Source organism: Lytechinus variegatus, chromosome 14 (genome assembly GCF_018143015.1).
Source record: "Lytechinus variegatus isolate NC3 chromosome 14, Lvar_3.0, whole genome shotgun sequence".
Taxonomy (NCBI): domain Eukaryota; kingdom Metazoa; phylum Echinodermata; class Echinoidea; order Temnopleuroida; family Toxopneustidae; genus Lytechinus; species Lytechinus variegatus.
In genome coordinates, this window is record NC_054753.1 from 18,946,023 (window position 1) to 18,966,020 (window position 19,998).

Below are 19,998 nucleotides of genomic sequence, written 5' to 3' on the forward strand. Positions count from 1 at the left end.
CTTAACCGTATAAATGTTAAGCTCAGAAAGAAAAATGTGGCTCATGTCTCTGTATCGAAATTTTTTTCTACAAAAAAGCAAATGTACAATTTTCATCTGTCATAGTCTTGACTTGATTATGTTATAAAGGTAAATTACAATGTGTCAATTTTTCTACAGCCAACTCATCCACTCACCACATGGTCTACCTTCATTTAGTCTCACGCCCTTCCATCCATCCACATTTTGCCTAACAACCACTTGGTCCAATAAACGTTTGGTCCAATCATCAATTTGTCTAATCACCATTTCATCTATGACCATTTCGTCTCATAACCAGTTGGTCTAATATCCATTTTATTTCCATTCATTTTGCCCAATTAACACTTAGTTTAATTAGACCAAATGCTATATGGACTAAAAGGGGTAAATGGAAGCAACTGGTTATTAGAAAAAATGGTGAGTGGACGAAAAAAGGCATTTAGACCATGTGGGAATTGGGCAAACTGATGGTAGACCAAATGAAAGTAGACAAGTTAGCAATCAGACAAATTGGCAATAGACTAAATAAAAAAATAAAACCGTTAGAAATTATTGCTTTCCTTGGACGCATGTGTGTGTGACTTGTTGGATGAAGGTCAATCTTGCATGAATACCATTGGAACTGTATCAGTGTGATATTGTTACCAGTACAATCGACTCATTTGCTCTCAAATTTAGTGAATCTTTTTTTTTATCCAGCAGAATCGCAATAATCTAAATTGCATTCGTTCACCACTTCATTTTTTTAATCAGGAGTTTTTTCGAATCAAAACAGAATTTAGTATTATAATTAATGTGTTTTGTATATAATTATTTCAAGGAGCTATTAACACATAGCTCCATGATTATTTCTACAATGATGATAAAAACAAATGTACAGAATGATTAATCAAACTATAAATTGAGACAGATGATAATGATAATAGATGGTCGGGCAGTTTCATATAATCAGACTGCAGCTATCTATGGCAAGTTTATTCATGGTATCATGACTGCAAATATTTACCTCAATGCAAATATCTTTTTAATGAAATTTATTTCAATCATACCTCTATTTTTTAAAGAAAATTTGTAATCATTTCTTAGAAATGATCTAACTACATAATTTATTTAAATAAGGATGGTAAATCCATCCCCCCATGAAGTCTGTGCTCAAAAGTCAAATGTTGGGTAAAGATATAGATAGCAATCCTGAGGCGGTGATTATCTAGTTGCCTATTCAGTGGTGCACTATATATTACCCCAATTATACGTGTACCTCCAGCTGCTAGAGGCGCTTAGTGCATTCAAAGAATTAATCCTGCCTGGTACCCATTCACCTCACCTGGGTTGAGTGCAGCACAATGGAGGTAAATATCTTGCTGCAAGAAAACACGCCATGGCTGGGATTTGAACCCACGTCCTGCTTAAAAGATGTGAGTCAAAACCACTTGACCATAATGCCTCCATGGTATATAACGATTTACCTCTATCAGTACAAGATTTTCATCCAATTTAAACCTAAGATTAAATCTGAATGGAATCTATACTAAATGTTAATCTTAATTTCTTAAGCACTGTTCACATTTAACGTTAGAAACCAAGTAATAGCTACTGTGTTTACACATGCATCGGCTCGCAGTTCAGAGCCAAAATCCGATGCAGAATCGGCTTTTGGTTTATCTTGCACTGGGTTTACACGCTGTCACAGCTTGTGGTGCAGAATTGGCTTGCATGGCAAAAACCTGAAATGATCCGCGCACCAACATTAATACATCATAATAATGACAACGCTGGATCCGTGCACTTTGAAGTACATCATATACCGTGTTTACACTTGATCGCCTTTTGGTTCAGAACCAAAAGCCGATGCAGAATCGGCTTTTGGTTTTATCTTGCACTGCGTTAACATGCAGACAATGCTGGATTCATGCACTTACAATAACGTCGCAATGGTATAGTAAATGAAATGTGCACCGATTCCCGTTGCAGAATCGGCTCTCTGTTTACACATAGTATAAAAGCCGATTCTGCATCGGCTCTCGGTTCTGAACCTACTACTTTGGTGGTGCAAAATGCCAATTCTGCACCGAGAGCCAATGCAAGTTAATCACGTTTACATGCAACAAAAAAGCTTACTCTGCATCAGCTCGCGGTACTGAACCGCAAGCCAATGAACGTGTAAACAGGGTAATTATTACTTTGCTTTGGAGGAGGGGGGGCATAGATGCAAACATTCTTGAATTATACTTTGTTGAATATAATGTAGCTAGAGAAATTATTTTTTCTCTAGCTGCATTATATTCAACAAAGTATAATTTAAATTTAGCTAGAGAAATTATTTTTTCTTAAAGCTTGTCCTGACAGTAGAGTGATAAATATATATCCTTTGAGATTAAATTTTGGGATTGTGAATTGAATTCAGCAGAACTGTGTCAAATATTGATTTCTCTATCCCTCTCTCTCTCTCTCTCTCTCTCTCTCTCTTTCATTCTTCTGCCAGTAAAAATTAAATTATAAATGATTCATTGGAAATGAGAGCAGGCAAATGAAATGAAATTCACCAGAATACCATAATTCGGTTGTTTCATATACTTATCAAATTTCTTTTGGCTTGCATTCAAATTAATTCAAGAGAATACCATGTTTGGCAAATTAATCAGTAATATTTGAATGAATCTCTATTGTATTTTCATCACAAGTATTCCAAATTATTTTTCAAAGAACAAAATTCTAAAACTAATATAAATTATATCTCTTCTTCTTTTGAGAAAAATTGAAATAAAACTGATTGTTGAAATAAAAATCGTCAATCATGAATCGTATTAATTGAGATTAATTAGCTGGAAGTAAGAGTGTTGGGTGTAATTTTTTTCATATCAATTGATTTGTACATAGACCAACAGCACCCATGAGAATTTGAATATTTTGTTGATAAATTGTATCCATTTCTCACTTTTTTTGTAAAGAGTTCACCTTCCAAGTTCTAAGATGTTCGTGTTGTTTTGAAGTGGTTCAGTCGCTGGACTCTTAAAACAAGGGTTAAGTGTTTGAATCCATGCACCTGGCTCCAATGTACTTTGGCAAGGCACTTATCCATGTTTGTCACTCTCCACCCATGTGTTAGATGGGTACCTGGTAGGATGTGAACATCAATATGATTAGATTGGCATGTGTGCACTGTAAAACGGTTGCCTGGCCAGGATACTCCCCAGGGAGTGGAGATGGTTCACTTTATGTGTGGAACAGTGTTGGATCCTATGATTGTGGTAATAATAATTACAATATAAAGCGGTTAGAAACTAACGTATGAAGTGCTATATAAATATAACTATTATTATTATTACTTATAATATAATGATAATAATATGAACATTTGTAATGCACCGGTATCCATCATAAAAAGATGCTCATGGCGCAATAAAGAAAAGAAAAGAAAAAGAAATGGAAAGGAAGGAAGATAAAAAAAACCTACTAAAAAGAGGGGGCGAATAACAATTACCTAAAAGCTTGTGTGAATAACCAGGTTTTCAGAGAACTTTTGAAAGTGGTGAGACAAGAAATATTGTGGATTTGTTTTGGAAGTTTATTTCATAGGAATAAACAAAATTGTAGAAAAAAAAGACTTGTTCATTCTGTTGGAAGTTTTAAGAATCAAAACATTAAGAAATATTACATTAAGAATTTAATATTACTTGACATTAAGAAATATTACCCAGCTTGAGAAATTCAAAGTTCAATTGAAAACCCACCTCTTTCAGAACGCTTGATTTAGTCACTCGCGCATAGAGACCTGTAGGTGTTATGCGTATTTAAGAAATGTACTATTGTTATTATTATTTATTTATTACCAAAGTAGAATTCTGCACTGCAAAAATCAAAGTGTATAACTTATGAGATAACAAGGGGAGAAAAGGGAATCACCTTCCTTTAAAATATATTCAATTTGCTTGGTACTGTATAGAATAACTTGCTCAATTCTTATCATGATTACCCTGCCAAAATCAGACTGATGTCTGATCTGTGACGTGGCGGGAAAAAAATGTATTTCTTATGAATCAAAATTCCCAAGTGTTTGAGTAAGTGACCAAGATATATTTTCACAAAGATATATTTTTATCGGCCAGTGAGAGCTTCCTCAAAATCCCGGCGGGTATGCTATCATTTCTTTGTAGTCGACCTTGCTGAAATCAGTCTGTCATGGAGACAGCGATATTTTTGTACTGATGTGGAGAAAAAGAAATTCTTGTGAAACAAAATTGCAGATAGTTGAGAGGTGACTACGATGTGTTTTCACAAAGATACAAAGTGAAATTTTTTCTCTCCCTGCCAATGAGAGCTCCTGCATTGTCCCATAGGATACATGTATACCATCACATCTTTGCAATCAACCTTTCTGAAATCAGTCTGTCATGGCGACAACAATATTTTTGCTCTGAAAAAAAATTGTTGCGAAGAATAATATCCATTTGAGACACGACCAAATTATTTTACAAAGAACATAAGGGAATGTACATGTATTGGTTTCCAACCGAGGGAAGGCAACCGAATCAAGGTTTCGAAAATGTGTATGTGCATGGTTGAGAAACATTTATTCAGGCGGTTGCATGACCCGAAGTGGAGGGAAAAAAAACAACAATTGAGACATGGAACCGGTAACTAGTCGGTGATTTCCCCGAGGCTATGATTGTTATTCCTCTCACTGCAGAATGGATAGGCTTGTGATACGTCTTGCAGCGTTTTAAGGATGAAATGCATCGGAACAAAATGAGAAACACTCCCTTTTTTATATAATTACCTCTAATGTGTTTTGTGACGAGTGATTCGTCGCTTCCTGTTTATCGGGAAACCGATCATGTTTAATTTTACAAAGCAGAGGAAGAAATTGTCCTGGTGGAGATTACTTTGAATCAGTATCTCTGATGGTCAATTTGCTATTTTGAAATAGTTATAATTGCTTCTTCTACCATGTTTATAAATTTCTTGATCCATGTAATTGCTGTTGGGGGAAAATAGTATTTTTTTTTGCTGGGATATTTGGGTCAAATAAAAAAGAATTTTGTAATCATTTTAGAACATACAAATACACATTCTGCTTTGGCTTGAACTTCAGCCACAATTGAGTTAGACTTAAATTGTTTTTTTTTTCTTTTGTTGACATATTTCCTGTTTGTACTCTCCTGAAATGTAACAATATGGCATGAATTTAAATTCCTTTAAAGAATTTTGAAAGATAAATATTTTGGGGTATTGATTAAAATATGATTTTACATCCGGACAAAGAGAGGAAATAATCAGATTTCTCTCTCCAAATAACTGAATATTGATACTGATATTTTGATTGATCAGTTGGTTGATTGTGTAAGTTAGTAAATGACTTATAGATTAAGTACGAGTAAATGATTTATTGACTATGTGCATGTATTTGATTGTGCGCCTTCAGTGTCATTGACAGATATATGTGCGCTATACAAAATTATTATTATTATTATGCAAGTGAGTAAATGACCTATTGATTATGTACATGTATATGGAAGTGAGTAAATGACTTATTGATTGTGTACGTGAAAGTGAGTAAATGAATCATAATAATATAGGGTATTTATATTGTGCACATATCCACCTTGGTAGGTGCTCAAGGCGCTCCTATATTACCCGGCTAAGCTAGGCGTTCATAGCGCACGTGTACAGCTTCTTAAGGAATTACTTCCTACCGGTACCCATTCACCTCACCTGGGTTGAGTGCAGCACATTGTGGATCAGTTTCTTGCTGAAGGATATTACGCCATGGCTGGGATTCAAACCCATGACCCTCTGTTTCAAAGTCCCTAGACTAATCCACTGGGCCACAACGCTCCACTTATTCCACAATACATAATTATCAATTATGTATTGATTGACTAATTGCTTGTATATCTTTTGTGAGAGAGTGGGATGATTGAAGAAATTCTAGGCCTTGCAATAACCAGAGACCACTGACTGATACTGCAAGCTGTGATGCTCTCTTTCTGTTAATCAAGTGCTTTTTAAAGGGATGCTTTAGGCTGAAAATAATATTTAAACAGATAAAGAAAAATCAGACAAACATAACGCTGTAAATTTGATCAAAATCGGACAACGAATAACAAAGTTATGGCATTTTAAAAATTTGCATTATTTCGGTGAAACAGTTCTCGGCATGTCTTCGTGAATATTCAATGAGCAAATTATGATGTCATTTTCCCACTTGTTCTTTTGTATGTAAATATGAAATCAGGTTTATTCAAATCTTTTATACGAAGAACTGAAAATTGACAACTGATTAGTGCATTTGATGTTAATTGCTGCAACTCGTATTTCTTTATAAAGGAGACGCATTATTCACACATGAATTGTACTCTATTAAGATATGAAAATTTTCAGCCCAGAGTATCCCTTTAACAATGGTTATTTTTTTCTTTAATGAAACTTTTTAGTTGGTTAGTACTCCTTTAATTCCTTGATAAGTGAACCAAGACAGTTCTCAGCATTGTGGTTTCGGCAGAGGACAAAAAAAACCCACAGAAAATATTATGGTCAAACTTCCAAGTTATATCAGAACCCCAAATCTGAAACAAATTAGTCGTAATGAGAAACAGAGCCTGAGGCAAAGTTAATTTTGGGTAGAACATCAACGCAATACTGTTATTCCATTTTTACTTTGATTGCATTGTGGTTTTTCTTCAACATTGTCCTATATTCTATTTCAAACATTGTTTGCTCATAAGAAGCTTTTTTTTTAAATAAAATGCGCGTAAAGATCTAGGGCATTTTCATCCATTAGACTGACGGCAAACAAATCCTCCATTCTTTCTTGCATGTTATTTTCAGAAAGCAATTTTAGAATTCCCATGTGTGTTTATTCTTAAAGTTTATTTGCATCGAGCGAAAACATTGACATTTATCGTGCATCGTAATGAAATCGCACCTGTTCTTCATTAGTTTGTAATGTTGGAAGTTTCTCTAAAATAGCTTGGCAGGATGGACTTTTAGATGTGGTTAAAACTAACCGAGTTGTGGTTGTTCTATAGGAATGCTGAGACACGGGGGGGGGGGTGCACAAGACATTTACAATCAATTGGAAATTTCTGTTGAAAATTTACATGTGATATATCAATTCTATCTGCGGGATCATTGCAAGAAACAGATTACATAGCAATCGATTGCGAATTTCTGATTAATTTCAAGATATAATTTGATTAATTTTTTTTAACCCCAAATATATTTGCAATTGATCTGTTGCAATGCCCCAGATTTGTGATATTCTACGTAGAATGTGAGAAAACATAAACATTCGTCACTTAGGAATGAAACTAAGTGCAAATTAATCAGTATAAAGAAATGCTTCTGCTGATAAAACGACACATGCTTTAATGGAGAATATTGCATTTGTATTGATTCGCTTTCCAGATGAAAAGAATTACTTGGATAGTCGGGTGACATTTTCTGAGATGTCTATTTTAGAATTAGATCAAACAAAATTTAATGGTGTATTCTTTAAAGGGGAGTTTATTTAGACAATGAATTATACCATGAACATGATTAAAGAAACAAAACAAATTTCTAAGTGTTTAATTTGTAAAAAAAAACAGTAACATTTTACTGATTAAAACAAACATAAAGACACATTTATTGCATATTTTCTACAAATAGCAAAACCCAGAGGAATGATTTAAAATTTGTCCAAATACCACAATATTCAACTTCATTCTGAACATGATTTCTGGGGCCAAATTCAATTTTCAATTTTCAATTTTGATGATGTTCATCACTCACTATTTCTTTTGTTTTCTATTGTTTGAATTATACAATATTTCATTTTTATAGATTTGACAATAAGGACCAACTTGACTGAACCATATAGTATTAAATAATGCTAACCCCATATGTTCAGGGAGGAATTAATCGTTGTTTCACTGGAAAGGAGGAGAAAATTAGAATATTTCATACTTCCTATAATAAAATACAAAAGAAATAGTGAGTGGATGACGTCATCCGTTTCCTCAATCGCATACCGACCAGGATGTGCGTATAACTGTTTTGCAAAATCAAGCGAAAATTTAGAATGTCATAACGTTCTTATTTTACATCCGATTTTAATGAAATTTTCAGTGTTTTGCTTGTTGGATTTTTCTCCTTTTATTCAAATCCACTTTTTGTGGGGGTGGACTTGTCCTTTAATGAGAGTGCCATTAAAAACCAAACAACATCAACCCTGCTCATTTTCCTGAAGACGACAAAAATACACTTGTCAGAACATCAAGTCTGGGTGGTCCTTTTCATGACCAACATTTGCCCAAGAAAGATACATGGTGTACCTTGAAACCAACTACACTATTCTTCTATGCCACGGAAGCATTCAGAAGTTGCAAGTCATGTTCAATTGAAAATGCATTGTGAAGCAATCTTTGTTGCAAATATAAGAGCAGGGTTGGAACTAATTGCTTTTTGTCAAGTTTCATCTTGGCTGTCATCTTAAGTGTGTTATTCAAGCTACACAAAATTGTAGTGGGGGAATTATGCAGCATTACTGTAGAACGCTTAGAACCTTCTGGTAAAATATAGTGTTAAGCAATTATAATTATTACTGTTATTTTTAGACATACTCCTGTCCATAACAAAAAAAACTTCTGTTCTACGACGATACATGAGGAGCAGGACATTCTAATTGAACTTTGATGAACATTAAAACTTTGCATTCATACACAACAAATAAATGTAATTTGCAAAGATATGTATTGTTCTTCAATTGATGGTGGTCACAACAATGGCAAATCTGATTTGGTACAGAAGAAAATGTCACCGGCATGCATGAAGTCGTTTATAACATACAGAGAGCTTCATGGAACACAATTAAAGCATGGAGCTATAAAACACAGATAGCTCCATGATTATAGTGCATACGCCCAGAGTCATTGATTGATTTCGGTGTAAAGTGATGCTTGACATTATTGCTTCAAAGGACAGAGTTGCTGAAGGATGAAGAGCCCCGACCGAGAGACTACGCATTCTCATCGGTCTCTGATGAGCAGAAGAGAAATTTCAAAAGCTTCAGAATGTCCCTTGATATCCTCCAGTCTTCATGGTTGCAGAAAAACTTCATCCCCCCCCCCCCCCCTTCATCTGAGTGGGTTCAGGTGTGGGGGACACAGGACAGAGAAGTGTGAAGTATCAGAGCTATCTAGTATGGTCGGCTTTAGATGATAACATCAAACAAAGTCCGTCATTACGGCAGTTTAAAATGAAATGCAAAAGGTATCTGTGCAATTTTAAATAATCATTCATTTAAATCAGTGTGTATTAAACTCGTTTTAATTACCTTTTTTTCCTCCCCCCCCCCCACTTCCATTAAGTTGATTTTATAGTGTTCACTGGAGGAGAGAGCTACTCCGGGACCTTAGTTGGTAACGGTCAGAGTGCCCAATGCCTCTGACCGTACGTGGGCCCCTCCTTCCTTCTTGTGTTCTCCATTTCTGCCGGGGCTAGACTCAATAAGCTCTGCTTTTTCTATCCCATCACATTATTTACCATCGTATTTTAATTTTGTTGTATTTTTTCTCTCTCTCTCTTATGTGTACATGGAGTAATTTTTCGTTTCTTTCTTATGTTATTGTGTATATTGGTTTTTAATCTGAAATAAATGAAATGAAATTGAAATGAACAATTTAGAGGAGAGAGTGACATTGGGTGTGAAAGTTGATGGGTGACAGCTGTTTGCACCAAACATGTGCTGGCCCAAGATTGGTGCAGTGATGGTATACCATTCATAGCCGTGTCCCTGCAAGTCATAGACAGGTGTAAATGGCCAGAAGTAAAAGAAAACACTGCGACTTTCTCCCCTTACCTCATTTGTATTTTTACTTTGAAATTAATCATGCCTAAATGTATGTGTATATGAAAGTGTTAATGATGAGTCATCGTCACCATGTTTGAGACTATGGCCGCATCTTTGGAGGCTGGGGTCTAGAAGGAGAATGTAAGTTACAGTATAATCGGAAGTCCAAGAGGTTAACCTAGTACTGAAGCATGGCTGAAATCTCCAGTTTGTCTTTTTCTATCACTCTCCTATTCTAGGTTATGTCCGTCGTCCGCCATGCCTTACAACCGACCATCAGCGACATCACAGCCGAGTGGATCCTTCCTGCTGGCATGGAGCTCATTCAAACCCCCATCAACCACCACCATGCCCCCATCAGCAGGGGCGAACCCATCGTCATCTACGCCCTCCTCTGCGACACCGCCCGGTTGCAGAGCACCCTGGCGTCAGTGCTGCTCCGCGGGGATTCCATGAAGAGGGCCAACCCGTTCCTTGATCAGTGCCTGTCCAGGGGGTCGAGCAGCGAGAGGACGGAGGAGAGCGGGTCAGCAGGGACCAACGCTACGGGGTCGCCCCTGAAGACTGCGAGAATGAACAAAGATAGAGGTTTGTAAAGACTTAGGAGGTAAAAACATGGGATCACCATCAATTAACCCATTGAATCTTGAAAGTTGTCATTCCCATACGATTTGCACAGGCACCACCCATTTCCAGTGCAGGTCGGTAGGATTTCATGGGATTACAGCATGAAGTCTCGTCTAGGAAATTATTGGCAAGATATTAATCCGTTGACTATTAATTCTTTCTTTCCCATAGAATTTGTACAGGAATCACCTGGTTCCAGTATGCGATGGGTTAAAAATGAATTGCATATCTTTGAAGAGTTGGTTACCACCATGCACAATGATTGCTTGAGATTTTTTGTCACTTTAAAACAAATGAGGCAGCCCCCTCTCATTGGCTGTCTTACAAAATCCAAAATTTAAGTCACCTTTTCCCCACCAAAAAAAATTATTGCTGCCCATGGTTACCACCTTGCATGTATGTAGTTATAATACAGCCACCATGGTTGGTGGTGCTTAAGTAACTTAGGCACAAAATTTTTCTATTGATATTGGGTGTAGTAGTTCATTATTGCAATATTTGTATACAGTGTCTATCTGTTATTAGGCAGAAGCACCAGCAGGAGCAATAGTTGTAGTAGAAAGATATTATATTAAAAATATTCCCTTAGAGAGCGTTGTTGGCTCAGTTGGTAACGAGTCTGCCCTTCGAGCCAAATATCGTGAGTTCAGGTCCACCCTGGCCGTGTAAATGTCTCTCCCATGTTTCATAGATGCAGGCTATGTTACAATGGAAAACACTCCGTCCCTTGGATAGGACGTTAAATGGAGGCCCCATGTAGAGGAGAGTCACCACCTTCGCACGTTAAGAACCCACTGCACTATTCGTATAAGAGTAGGGGGAAACCCTGGTGTAGTGGTCCACCTGCACTCCCCCCAATTAGTTATATCAGGAGGAGAGACCTGCGGGTCACAGTGATTCAGTTTGTTTTTCTCCTCCCAGGCACAGGTGACGCCAAACAAATAATAATATGACTTGTGTAATTAACTGAGTTTATGCAGGAAGCTAATTCAGTAAGTTTGTCCTCAGCCTAGACTCAGGTGCAGCGCTTAATCTTTGATTTTACCTGACAAGGAATTAGTTCACATCTAACAAAGATTGAATATGAAAATATGGTTATTCTCTAAACTCACTTTATGAAGGAAAAAAAATTGTAGTTAGAAAGAAAACAACAAAAAGGAAGGTGCATCTTCCTCTTACGTAGAGAATGAGACAATAACGATACTTTTAAGATTTCCATACTTTAAGATATTTTGACATTGAGAGTGTTGAAAGAGACTGAGAGAAAATGGTGCAAATTCTGAAAGAAATAGAAAAATTAGAAGAAATTATGAAAGCAAGAGGGAAGTAGAATGAAAGTATGTTTTTTATTATTTGTAATGAGGATGTGTTTTTCTAATAAAATAATGAAATTGGACCAAAATTCACTGAAGTTCAAGGTTAGATTTCAAATTTATCTTCTAGTTGTTTTCTTAAATAGGAAGGAAGACGAAATAGGTAATTGAACGATGGTGGAAATGTTGGCATTGATGGAAAATGGTTTTAAATATTCATGCCTTCTCCATTCATTCAAGATATATTTAATTGTAGGATTTTTCAAATTTCATTAATGAGTTTTTATTTCTTTTTTTCTTAAATTTCAGAGCCACCCCTTCCCTTGAAGCTGCAAAATCTACCCCAGAAGTGCCAGTCAAACGGTTACACTGAAGAAGGTGAAGCATGCGAAGTCCACTCGCACCCGGAGTGTAATAACTCAACCACTGAAGTGGTAAGTAGATGATTCGAGTCTATGATTAAAGAATGTGTTGTCATATTCACTCTCATACAGCTAGAAAAACATATTTTAGTTGAAAAGGAGGTTTTTATAAAATTATGTTGAATATGAGAGATGGCCAAAGTGTAATTATCATCATGGACCTGGCCACGGAGGATTACCTATTGTTCCTGGGGGTGCCGTGATAATGCTCAGCACCCCCGGTAATAATAGAATAATCCTCCGTGGACAGGTCCATGGTTATCATGGGGTTGTGCCGTGAAGTGTGATTACTACATCAATCAGAATTTGTTATTTTCTTTCTGTTTTGTTCTCTCCCATTTCCCCTTTCTTATCTGAAGAATTACTTCAAAACCAGAATTTAATAACTTTACAACTGATGTGTGATACATTAAATTTTAGCATATCAATGCATTTATGGGCTTGCACCTTCTAGGTTGTGTAATGAAATTGAAATGTATTTTGACAGACATGGTATCAATAATAGAAATCATAACTCCCTAAACGCAGTCTTGCCAAAACCTAATAAGGACATTTTCAAACTCTCATCGAAATATGCTGCTATAAAAGTCTGTAATTCTTTGCCAACATCAACACAAAATATCCAATCCCTGCAATCTTTTAAACGTGTTTATAAAGCTACCTTTTTTAACTAATGTCATCATTCTTTTATCAATTGTTACCTTACCTCCAGAATATTATTTTTGTCTCATTTCTACATATTTTTTTTAGTGAATTATTGATAAATACTTGGTTTTAACTTTTTATTCTCTTAGATTACTATATTATATTTTGTAGTTTTATATTATGAATTCCCTAGTTACTTCGTTAAATTGTATTTGGTATTTTTAATCTATTTGATGAATTTATATATATATATTTTCAATTTTTTAACCTGTTGTATCAGGACCATGATGTAAAACAGCTGTGCTGATCATGTTTTTATCCTGTATAAATAAATTCAAATAAATAAATTGAAATAACTAGAAACCCAAAGTGTGATTATCATGGGGCTTTTTACAATACATTGCTAATGTACATGTATATAATCCTGAATGTATACACTTCAGTCTGTTGAAAATATACACCCTTATAATTGATTTGTTTTGCAGGTCCAACAGCGAGTTCAAGACCTTTCAACGTCGAGGAGAACGAGGGCGGTCTCCATGCCAGATAATTCCCTAGCTGCAGATCCAACTTCATTACAAAGATTGCTCAATACCTTAGATGCAGCAGATCGGAGGTAATTTCAATACTTTTCCATTTTTTTCCTCAAGCAAATCATTTTTCTAATCACAGTCCTTACAACTTTTCATTGCTGCTGTTTTCAATGGTGTTTTCATGTGCTACATGTTTAAAAAGATAATTTTGTAGTTAGAATAACAGTATAATGATCAAAATTTTCTGCTTAACAGACATAAGTAATCAGGGGCGGATCCAGCCTTCGCCAATAGGGGGAACCAGAATTTTTTTCAGCCATATTTTCCCTGATCGGCCGCTCGAAGATGATTTTTTGTTTGTTTCTTTGAAGGGGTAGCCCTATAAGTCACTTCTTAGTTTTATTCTTTAATCAACGTAAATGTAAAATATCATAATCCTTATTTTATAATTCGATCGAGAATTTTTTTTTTAATTGGAACAAAAAATGTGCCTGCAATAATTACTGTGAACGCGAAGCGCGAGCAGAAATTTGTTATACACGTTTTGAACTGATCGGAATGGTTGGCATACCTGCTAAAGACTGCTCGCAGTTAGCCATGAAGATGTTACATATTTTAACAATAAAATAATGCGAGCACAAAGCGTGACCTGAAAAAATTTGACATTTCTTCATGAAGAATGAAAAATTCTGATCAATTTTTGTAATCATGAACAGGATAGCTGTATAACTATAACAATTGATGTGAGCGCGAAGTGCAAGCGGAAAATTATAGTTTTAGACCTGGAACAGGACAATATTCATGTTTTGTAAATCATGAAAAGGATGAGTAAGAGGGGATGTTCCTACATTAATAATGCTAGCGCAAACCGCGAGCGGAAAATGTTTGCATACGTTTTGAACTAATCAAAAAGTGCCTTTTAAGTAATGCTTGCACTTAGCCATGAAGATGTTACATATTTCAAAAATCAAATGATGCGAGCGCAAAGCGCGAACTGAAAAATTTTGACATAACTACTTAAAGAATGGACAATTTTAATCAATTTTTGTAATCATGAACAGGGTAGCTATATAAGGCCATGCGTTTTGAGTTGGGCCCATTTCCGTTACAACTCAAATTTTCTTCGAAAATCGCACCATTTTATACAATTGTATTTTTTTCTTATGTTTGACATCCTTTACCCATAAAAGTATATATATTCTGAAAGGAAATTGTCTGAGGAATTCAAAAATGCAATCAGAAAAGGCATAGGGTAATGTCATAAAAAGTTAAAGGTCAAAATATGTGGAAAACTGTGAAAAAAACATACTTCCCAATAAATCTGAGAATCGGATAAACTTTACACCCTCTAGGGAAATAACATGCACATTTCAATTCTTTAGAGTGAGACCTTTCCAGTGATATATAACTTGTTGGGGATAACTCTACCAAAATAACTGGGCGCAATCATCTTTTAAGACCAAATTTCACATCACAATTTTTGCGGGTAAATATGTATCAATGCTTGATTTACCCCTAAAACATTAATTAGTCTTGCCTTTAGTTGCATAAATACACTTGCAAACACTAACCAGTATATTATAATATATTTACTGTGGTTATTATGAATAAAAAATTATTTCATTTGACTCAAATTGTGGGATTTGTCACCTCTTGGTTCAAAGACCGGTGGACCACAGGTTGAAAAACTGAGAGTCAGGTTTAACATATAAATATAGGAAAAATGTGAATGCACAATGAAAAGTTCTCATTACTGCTTAAGCTTATTTAAAATTAGTGTCAACAAAAACAACTGACAAGTTATAAATAAATCCAGACACCTGGCAAAAATACTTTGTTATTTTAGAGTGTTTTATTTTAAATATACCCTCTTGCTCAACATTCTGCAGGACATGGTCTCTTGGTACTGGGTCAATTGAATGTCAATGCACAGAACATATTTCTATGGGTACATTTGCCTCTGTTTAATCTTTGTACCAGTTTCATTCTCAAGTAGTTTTTTGTTTAGTTTTTTTATAATTTGGAAAAATATTCTCTGAACACTTTTGTGCCAGCCAAATATGTGTCATTTACTGATTTATAGAAGCAGTGTGATGTAATGTTCATTAAGAAAAAAGTAAATAGAATCAGATGAGGACTTTATTGCAACAAACAAGTTTTCATTAATTAAAATTGCATAAAAGGTGTATTTGTATCTATTATGATACCAGAGTAATCTGAAGATTCTGACACAAAGTTATCACTATCGGTCTACGCTGTCAATATTGAAACCATGAGGTCATGATTATTAAAACAATAGATTGATTTATCTCTGAAGCCTTTAATTAGTTTGTGCTTTTCTTTTTGAAATTTATGCAGCTTCTAAATTTTATTCAAGGTGTAACCCACAAATGTATTTATCTCTCCTCATTTCCTATACATCAGACAGTCACAATTTCAATCATGTTAATTTCATGTTTTACATCAATTAATTATACTAATTAGCTTAATTAGGTACCCTTTAAACTTAAAAGTTCAAATTTGACCCACTTATGACTGAAGAGTAAGCTAGTGAGCTCCAAAACTATTACATATTTTAGGTACTGTGATGTTACACATTTAGTTTCTTAATGAAATGAAAATTTATGCTCCCCTCGTCATGCTCCCCTCGTCTACCACCATGCAAAAATGGCCAATCGATGCTACATAACTGCTAATTACTGGTTAACGAAGTAATCTCAAGTATTTTTTTTCTTTTAAGTAATTGGTATAAAGATTCCCTTTAATATGATACCAAATATACCCATGTAGCACATGTATTTCAAGTTTTATACCATTAATTATTTCTGTGCTTGTCGTGCAAATGTAACGATACCACCTATTTGCGGGCCCAACTTAAAACGCATGGCCATAACCACACAATTGATGCGATGCGAGAACGGAAAACTTCTAGTTTTAGACCTAGAACGCAACACTCTATTTATGTTTTGTAAATCATGAAAGGAATGAGAAAGGGGGGATCATTATTACTTTGAGTTTGAGACATAGGACCGTGACATTCTTAGGACATGTTAACATAATGAATATGATGACTATATATCTTCCTATTCATCTTGCTAAGTGGGAGATTAAACAAAACGGACAATGTGGTTATTAAATTGATATCTTATTTATTAAAGCATAATAAGGGTGCGGAATCTGATGATATTATGGCCTGAACACTGTACATTTCAAACGCTTTTTTATTATGAATAGGATGAATCAGTAATCAGTTGACATATTTTCAACCATTAATGAGAACGCAAATCGCAAGCCGAACTTTTTGATAAACTCTCATGAAAGGGGGATTTTAAGTAGTTTGTTGTATAATCAATATTGAGACATACATAACCTGCCAAACAAAATGCTAGCATGGCAGCGCTAGCTGATATGTTTTGACAATCAGACCTGAAAAGTGATATTTTGAAAACTTTATGGAATACATGAAAATAATAGGTAACTGATAAATAAAAACTTGCGAGCCAAAAATATTAATATTCAGACCATAAAACTGACATTTTTACAGAGCACTTTTTGAAAATCAATTTGTAAATCCTACAAATTAATGAAAGTTTGATTTCCAAGGAGAAATATGTTTTGTACATTTCCTTCCAAAACTTGATATTTAAGCTTGATGTTGAACAAGATATGTGAATCAATTTACAGGTAATGCGAGCGCGAAGCGCGAGCGAAAATTTTATTTCCCAACATGAGAGATTTTTTTTATTATTGTCCAAGTCTTCCCCTCATCTTATTTTATTCACTTATCTTCCTCCTCTTACGTTTCCCTTTTTTCCCCTCTCTTTTCCCTTCTTTTTCTTTCTTTTCCCTTTTTTTTGCTCCGCCTATAGGGGGGCCCGGGCACCTTGGGCCTCCCCCTGGATCCGCCTATGTATGTAATCACAATTTCATTCACAGGGACGTCATGGACTTCAGGCTACTAAGAAGTGAAATTAAGCCCACTTTTGAGGCTTACAAGCCTAGTAATATTTTTTCTTTTACAATTATGTTTCTTTTTATAATCATGTCATTATGGACAATATGGAACAAATTATAGAGGTGTGTGTAATGATAGGCATTCTTGAAACAGTCTCAATGCCTTTTAACTCATTATCCCTTGCACTCATTACCTTAAGAGATGTTTTTCGCTCGTCTCAAGGATAATTTCAATCTTACATCTATATTATATTTTATCGAGGGAATTGCCTATTCAGCCAATTCACGATGTTTTATTCTTAGCTGCAGAGAGGTTCTCACTGGCAAGATTTAATGTCTTACTGAGAATGTATTGTAGTTTTGTGCTTATGATAATAATAATAATAGTGATGGTGATAATGATAATGATGATGATAATAATGATAACAATAATAACATTAATAATTATAATAATAATAATAATAAAGCAATAATAATCATAATTAGTGGAACTTTTGTATGTCCAGCTCTTTTTATCCAAGGTGTTACTGTATATTTTAAGAACATAAAATGAACTCTCTAGAAATGTAATTTTTCTTCATTAAATTAGAGTAACAAATGACTTGTAGAGCCTTCCTTCAAATTGTTGATCACTCATGCATTAAGATGCACTTTTTGTGATTGATATCAGATAATGTAGGAGGGATCTATGCTTTGCTAATATGTTATATTTAGTGATTTTGATACTTAAGTTATGATCGCATATTGTTAAATCATGGTTCTACTTTCACTTCTCCAAATACCAGACAATCGGAAAGTCAGCTGAACGGACGAAGACGCCACACGAGCGGCCAGCGTCACGACCGATCACACCTCAACAGCTTCGACTTTGAGCCCGCCAGCCCGGCTTGGGACGACTACATCGATGCCGAAGGCGAGGAGCTCTTCGATGCCGACGTCCAGATGTCGCTGAGCAATGCCGTCTTGATGGACGACGGCGAGCTGATCAACATTGCCAATCGGTCCGGGCAGGGGTGCGTGATCGTGACGGGACTGTTTTGTGGACGGCCCATACGGTGTGAGGTGCCTTTTGATATTACGACCTTGGTGTCGGGCGAGTGGAGGGGGCCGACGGAGGACGACGATGCGTGGGAAGAGACAATACACCAGTTAGCGGCAGGATGCCTTCTGATGGATTATGATATACAGAGCATGGGACACATCATGGATGATGGTAATACATACTGAATTCCGTCATTTGCATAGGTTTTACATACAAACCACCTGGGCTCCGTAACACGTAATGTAGGTTTGCGATGGATTGCAAATATGAAAGAACTGCACCGATTGGTCCCTGGTCAGTATTTTAAACCAAATGCGCGTGTAACATTGATATTGATTGGTCAGTTCATGTAACAATTGATCGCTATTCTTCGTGTTACGGAGCTCAGGGGAGTGTTTCATAAAGATTTTTTTCAGTATATTTACTGACTAAAGTTACTCTCAGCCAATCAGATTTGAGAATTTTCAGTAGCTTGTGACAGAATGTTGTTAGTGAAAATTGCCGACATGACTCCTAAATACTCCCCTGGTTTCATCCAACAGACCGACAGTTACATGTACAAGTGTAATCATGCTTCTCAGTCAATCACAATCAAGGAAAGATATCGGATCTGACAACTTGTAAAATGAAAAATGTTGATGAAACGCTCTGCAGGGGACTTATGATTATGTAGGTTGATAAAAAATATTCAGGCATCCAATCAAAACAAGGGGAAAAAAATTCACATAGTCAATGACACTTGATAATTCAGACATTGACCAATAATGAAGCTGTTCACTTCTTGTTGAGAAATGCTTCGTGGAAGAATGACAAAAGTTATTCAATGTGTTCATGAACCCGGAGGAATGTTTGATTCAGGTGATAGACGTGAAAGAAAAACACATTAGTGATTGATAACAGGCATGGACTTCTCATTTCATGTGATTAATTGAGTGAAAAAGTGTGAGAGTGGGCATGTACAGTTGAGGCCAGAAGTTTACATACACCCAGGAAATTCAAAGAAAAGTTGACACTTGCGAAGCATCATAAAGTTTACTGTGTCTTATAAAATATTTGTGCAATCATGACAAATTTGATATCAAACAAAAGAGTCTGTCATGCCCCTTCATCACATTGCTTTGTCATCAGGAGCTGAAAAATATTTAGGTGTCGTTTTTCCCAAAATCTTAATACTTCAAGTGAAAATAAAAATAAAAAGTTGCCAAAACATTTGATATTTGTGCTAGTTACTTCTCAAAACAAACATTTCAGATTACACTTTTTGTTCAGTGGTGACATATCATGATAGAAAAAGTAATATAAATCATATATTTAACATATATATTTCTATGAAACGATGTTTGAAAATATAACAATAGAATACATTTGGCACGAATATTACTTTTTGTCTAAAATAAATTCCACCTGAAATTTATTTCAATCCCAGTAGCATTCCAATCATGTTAAAGAGCTTAATATGCTCTTTCATTTGACACCAAATTGTCATGGTAGTATTTATATTTCTAAATTTTACAATGTTTGGCAAACGAACAAATTTCACTTAATTCCATGGGTGTATGTAAACTTTCGGCCTCAACTGTATGTGGATGAGTGGGTTTGTAGTGACATG

The 19,998-nt window shown here is 35.4% G+C and overlaps 1 protein-coding gene across 2 annotated transcripts in view; it reads left to right on the forward strand.

Annotated features, from left to right (window-relative positions):
- The window catches only part of LOC121427561 (von Willebrand factor A domain-containing protein 5B1-like), a 60,008-nt gene that overhangs the window by 26,456 nt on the left and 13,554 nt on the right, over positions 1-19,998 (forward strand). For both annotated transcript variants that reach the window (XM_041624015.1, XM_041624016.1), the window contains exons 4-7: positions 10,093-10,441; positions 12,103-12,227; positions 13,346-13,476; positions 18,133-18,560. In XM_041624015.1, coding sequence (XP_041479949.1) covers positions 10,093-10,441; positions 12,103-12,227; positions 13,346-13,476; positions 18,133-18,560 — 1,033 coding nt within the window. The remainder of the gene's footprint in view (positions 1-10,092; positions 10,442-12,102; positions 12,228-13,345; positions 13,477-18,132; positions 18,561-19,998) is intronic.